Here is a 6,000-nt window from a genome sequence, read left to right as displayed (position 1 = left end):
CCGCAGCCGGGAGGCGCGGCGGGCCGGGGGCAGGTGCCCACCCTCCTCAGCGGGGCTCGGCAGGGCGGCCCCGGGGCGGCGCCGCGGCGGGGGCAGGTGCCGGCGGCGGGGACGGGGCGGGCGGGGGCCGCGGGCCGGTGGAGGCACCGCCCGGCCGGGCGCGCCCCGCGGGGCGGGCTCTCTCCGCCCTTTCCGCTGCGCGCAGGGGGAGGAGCGGCGGCGGCGGCAGCGTCCCCGCTCGGAGCCGAGCTGCCGTGCCGGGACCGGGGGAGGGGAGCTGAGCCGCGGGCTGGCCGCGCCGCCCAGGGGGTCGAGGGGGCCCCGGCGGTCTCGTCCCTGCGGGAGCCCGGGCCGGGCTGCACCGCGGCGGCCCCGGGCACGGCGGCTCCGCGCGCCCCTCGGCGGGGCCAGGGCGCCCCCGGGCGGCGGGGCGCTGAGCGCGGCGCCGCTCTCCTCCTCCTCCTCCTGCTGCCGGGGCTGAGGCGGCGGCCGGGCCGGGGCAGGGCACCATGCTGCCCCCGCTCTGCCCGCGCCGCTCCGCCTGACGCGGGGCCGGGGCAGCCATGCAGCCGGCGCGCCGCTAGGTGAGCGCGGCGCGGCTGGGGCCGGAGCTCCGCGGTCACCCCCTCAGCAGCGCGGCGGCACCGGCAGGCACCGGCACCATGAGGAACGGCGATGACCTGGAGGGCTTCGACGGCGAGGCGTCCAGCACCTCCATGATCTCGGGCTCCAGCAGTCCCTACCAGCCCACCACGGAGCCCGTCAGCCAGCGCCACGGGCTGGGCGGCCTCCGCTGCGACTTGGACTACCTGCGGGGCACCTTCGGCAGGATCAAGCTGGCCGAGGTGGTAGGTACCGCCGGCGGGCAGCGGGCCCGCGGCTGCCCGCGCTCGGGAGAGCCCCCTCCGCGCCCCGGCGGGCGCCTTCCCCCGTGGCGGTGCGGGCGGGGAGCGGGGGGAGGCGGCGGGGCCGTGCCGCCGGCCCGGCGGCGGGGTGCGTACCTGCGGGCGCGGCGCCTGGCGGCGGCCCAGCCGGCCTCCATTTCAGGCGGGCCGGGCGCGCCGTGTCACCCGCCGCCGCCGCCGAGCTCGGCGCTGCGGGGCGCGCTGTCGGAGCGGCCGGCCCCGCTGGGTGCGCGGGGGTCGCGGCCGCCCGGGGCGGGGCGGGGGGGGCCCGCTGAGGCCCGGGAGCGGGGCGAGCCGCCCGCCCGCCTCCCGCCGTGCCCGGTGGCTGGAGGAGACGCCGCTGTGTTTGCGGTGGCGGGAGGCACGTCAGGTGGCTCCCCCTCGCCGCGGGAAGCGGCCCGGGCCTGGCCTCCATTACGGCGGGGCTTGGGGGGCGTTCGGCTGCGCCCGCCGCTTTTGGTGGGGGGTTTGACCTGGGGGTGCGCGCTGCGGCCGGCCCGTGCCCTTTGGTCGCCGGGGTGTTGAGAGAACTGCACAGCTACAGGTTTTGCGTGGGTTAAAAAAAACAACAAAAAAGTCAGTTTACCAGTACGTAAGCGCTTCGGGTGTTGGATGTTCTTTCACTTCGATGGACTTAACGGAGAAGGGCGTCGGGGAGGGGCCCGGAGGGGCGCACCCGTGGGTGCCTGGGCTGCAGGTGGGGGGCTCCTGGCTGCGGGGTCCCCTCGCCCCCCCCCTCGGTCAGGGGGCTCCTGGCTGCGGCCCTCCCCGGCCCCCCCGCGGGCTCCAGGTGAGGAGCTGGGGCTGCGGGTTGTCCCCCGTGCCGAGCCGCTTGCCTGTAGCAGGCCGAAGTTCTCCTCAGCGCGCAGACTACCAGAACAGAAACCCCGGCAGATAACCCAGCCACACCTGCCTTTCCCCAGTCTGAAATAAAATGTAAGTGGCGTTTGCCCACATCCTTCGAAAGGCTGAACTCTTCGGTTTGATGACAGCCCTGCAAGGCTTGGGGCACCCCAGCAGCCAGGTGTGTCCCGATGCCGAAATGTGTTGTCATCTTTTCTGGTGTTGATGCCGAAATGTGTTGTCATCTTTTCTGGTGTTGATGCTGGTGCTGGTTTTCATCTGATCCACTCTCAAAGTCACTTGGATACCACCGTTTTTTAAATCAACAAATGTGTTTTTCCAGGGTATTATTTTAAAATAGGCATTTTATGAAAACAGCAGTAAGTCTGAAATACACTTTTAAGTAGTATCTTCCAGGGTACTACAAACCGTTTTCCCTTAAAAAGGGCGAGTTCTTTGAGGGCTGTGGTGGCAGAAACACTTAAATCTTTCGTAGGTAGGAACTTCAGCATTTAAACCCGCTACTGGTTAGTACGAAACAAAGCTTGTTTGTACAGGTTTTGTGTAAAATACCTTCAAAGTATCCTAGGTTCAACAGTGACACAAGTTTATAGAGGACTGCGGTGATGAATATGTGATCGCTTTTTGCAAACACAGTGAAAATCTGGAAGTGTGATTTGTTTTTTCTCTCCTCAGCGTAGAGTAGAATGTGGCCCGCAACTGGTAGCGATGAGTGTGTTACCCAAGTAGTCTTAACAACGGGGAATAGCTGTATTTGCATGATGTGTTTTTAGGACTGAAGCCAAGGGATCTGTCATCGCTGTGCAACACCTACCTGTCTTGGAGCTGTTAAAAACTGTCCATGTGGTAGAAATCCTGGGGTGGTGCTGAAATAATCTGCCCTCGGGATTTTTGTTTCTGTTCCTACTGCTGATACTTTCTGTAGTACACTAATAACCGTGGCAGGTGACGTTAAAAGCTTGTCATTAAAATGAGTAATTACTGATCGTGAGTAAGCAAATCCTGATCTGCTTGGAACAAGTTCCCAAGATACATGGAGTACACCTCTTAAATTTCCGAGTCTTGTAAAGAAAGATGGGAGGGAAAACCACACTGTGCTGGAGTTACAGATAGGGGAGTTTTATTGTCTGTTGAACAAAGACATCGCTACCTCAGTGCGTTGTTAGGAAGTTGTATACGTGTGGATTAGTATCTTCAGGGTAACTGAGTGATGCGCTGGGCCTTTTTAGTAAGAGTGATCTGAGTTAGTGCACATGATTCCTACAGAGTGTATGAATTCAGTGGGTCAGAAGTTAACAAGAAATTAAATTAGCTAATATAGGGTGGAAACCTATGTACTGTCTCGACACGTTTAGTTTCTGCACAGTTGTATTCAGAAGTAGCTCTACAATTCATGGTAAGGATTGGTAGAGCAGACCACTGAATTTTGCAAACTGGTGGAAAACTGAGCAGTTTTAGAAAAGAGAACACGGTCTGCAGTGTATTCACTTATTTGACAAGTATAGCTGTTTTAATTAAAATGTTTAATACATTTGCAGAAACACTGTAGGAACTAAAATATCTAAGTCTGTAATACAGAACTCTAGCTCTTAAAAACAAGGAGGAACTCCCTTTGCACAGAAGAAAACTTAGAAAAAAAGTATTGGTTAAGATAAAAGGTCTGTAAATATAGTAAAAAGAATGCTGCAGGAAAGATTACAATGCCTGTGCTTCATTTAGCATCAGGATTTGTCTTAAAGTACATGTATGATTGGCAGTCAGCAGTATCAGCTCAAGACAAACAATTGCTGTTGAGTCTAATCTTCAGTTGAAGGACTTTGTGCAAATTAGTTTGTAGTGCTGTGTGTGAAGGATAACTGTTGGACATCAACTTAAATGGTTCTTCCAAATGCCCATTCTTGATTGCCAAAAGCAGAAGGAATAGGGGAAAAAAAACCCATGTGACTCAAAATAGGTGATTGTAGGGCTCTGTTCCTTTGTTGTAGGTTTGTCTTCATCAGTTCAAAATACTGTTACAGGAGTTGTTGCAAGAGAGAAAGCAGTATGACATTTTAGGCATATGGAGTAATTTAAGTGCTGTTAGAGGGGACAATAGTTTTAACTTACATTTCAACAGAATATGTCCTATTAAAGGGGCACCAATATAACGGGTTATAATAACAATTCACGTGTAATTTTGTGTGGCTTGCTTTGAGTCTTATTTTGGCTGGCTTTCTCTTGACTCCCAGAAGAGGTTGAATAGCGTTATGGTGCTTGGTTAATTTTACATGGGGTATGCAATTAAGAAAACAGTATTTTACTATTTCGGGCTTTTTACTAATATTCATGGTTAAGTTGAACAATTATGTAGTACCTACGTCTGCCTGCCTGCTAATGGTCAGTAATATCAACATGAAGAATAGCAAGGAAGTAATAAAAAGGGCTCATGTGGAACAGCTTAGTATTGAACTGATTTTCCTCTTTTTGAAAGTTTTATTGTTAGGTAGGTAAGCTTTTCGGAAAGTAGCTCTTCTGCTTGTATCTTACTGTTCTGTTGAAATAGTTGTGTGTGTGTTTGTTTGAATCTCTGAGGAAACATCTGCTGTAACTGGGGCTGCAGCTGTACGCCGTGAAGAAGCTCGAGGGAAGGAAGATGGTGAGTGTTGGACTGTATCAGGAAAAGAGTGCCCAGGGCTGCTGGGGTGGCCCAGGCACCTGATGAGGTGTCATCAGGCAGGTGGGAAGGAAATGGCATGAAGAGAAATGAATGGGTAGGGGGGGGCACTTAGAGTAGCATGGATTGCTTGTGTTTGGTTTGGGGCTTTTTTATTATTATTATTTATTTTAAAGTGAGGGTCTGAATTTGAAATGGAAGTCGGGGAGAAGCCAGTACACATGTGTACACTAACTGAAGAAATGCTTTCCCTTTGGGGTAGTTGAAATCTAGCTGGAAATCATCTCAACTGACTTTACAGCGTTTAGATGGAGCAATACCTTGCCTTACAACAGATAGGAAAGATTAGGTAGCTGTCCTTGGAGACCAGAGCAGAAAAGCTCTTTGGAGTTTATTTTTATTACTCTGGCATGGTTTTATGTTTGCCATGCTTTTGGGGGCTTTAATACTTCCCATGGAGATTATTGTGTAATAATCATACAGATATCCCTGAAAAACTTCCCTATGGGCATCCTCAAATGATTTGTTTCATTTCAGTACTTTGTCTGTATTCCCTTAAATTTCCTAGGGAGTGTCTCTCCTTTTTTCTGAGTGTGGTTGCTGAAGAAAGGTGTTTACTGTGTGAGTAATCAGGAGGGGCCCATTGCTGTCATCCGAAAGAGATGGGCTAGTTCACAGGTACCATCTCTTTGCTGGAAATAGTTTCACTTTAGATAAGGTTGCCTAATTATTTTTTTCCCTACTGTATTTTTCTCTTCAGCTTTTCTAAATGCATTACTATTTTTCCTTCATGTTGTAATTCTGCACCTTCAAGGATCTTACTGTTATTAAAGTTGGGCATAGACATATATTTCCCACTGAAATTCCCATGGTGAGTCATGGCTACCTGTTGTTTGCTTCTTGGTTTCTTTGGGAACTGTAGCGCCGTGTGGGCTGTTCATCGGGCCACTAGATGAGTTATGAGGAAACCAGGCAGGGTTCTGTTGGGAGCCCTCCTTGGTTCTCACTGGGATCCTGCCAGTTGTTCACAGGCACTTGATTTAATGTAATGTCTGTCACCTTTAACAGCTGGGACGATTCATGTGAATGATTGTGCCTGGCTGGTTTTTGTGATGGTGGTGGTGGTTAGGAATGGTTTAACTGGAGCAGTAAGATCACGGAGCAACCTTTTGATGGAAGTAGCAAGTGTCAGAAAACCTGTATCACGTGCTAGCTTCAAAGAGGGTGGCATTTGTGGTGGTTAGTGATGGCCTCTGTGGCTCTGGACAGACATAGACTTTCTTTTCTTCATGTGTCTGTTCCAAATGCTACAAAAATCCATTAGAGAGATTCCTTTTAAAGAAGATAATACTTCTGCTTGGGAGGTCTCAGAGCTACAAGTTGCTGATGAGTGTACTGGGAAGTATCACTGCGTGCTTGCTCTCGTCTTGTTCTCTATAGCATATGCTATTGCCCGTCAGTGGAGGCAACATTTTGAGCTAAATGAAATCTGGTGGGAATAGCTGTTCATATGTTCACAATTTTCAGAATAAAAAGGCCCATCTTCATTGGTGGAGAGTAGCTGAATGTTGGAAAAAG

The 6,000-nt window shown here is 52.2% G+C and overlaps 1 protein-coding gene across 2 annotated transcripts in view; it reads left to right on the top strand.

The window, feature by feature from the left end:
- Window positions 1–208: 208 nt before the first annotated feature.
- Window positions 209–6,000, top strand: part of CMTM4 (CKLF like MARVEL transmembrane domain containing 4) — a 39,942-nt gene continuing 34,150 nt past the window's right edge. For both annotated transcript variants that reach the window (XM_055818714.1, XM_055818715.1), the window contains exon 1: window positions 209–848. In XM_055818714.1, the coding sequence (XP_055674689.1) occupies window positions 663–848 (186 nt within the window). In that variant the 5' untranslated portion in view covers window positions 209–662. The remainder of the gene's footprint in view (window positions 849–6,000) is intronic.

The sequence above is a fragment of the Falco peregrinus genome, chromosome 14 (assembly GCF_023634155.1).
Source record: "Falco peregrinus isolate bFalPer1 chromosome 14, bFalPer1.pri, whole genome shotgun sequence".
In the NCBI taxonomy this organism is placed as follows: domain Eukaryota; kingdom Metazoa; phylum Chordata; class Aves; order Falconiformes; family Falconidae; genus Falco; species Falco peregrinus.
This window is presented reverse-complemented; position numbering and strand designations above follow the sequence as displayed.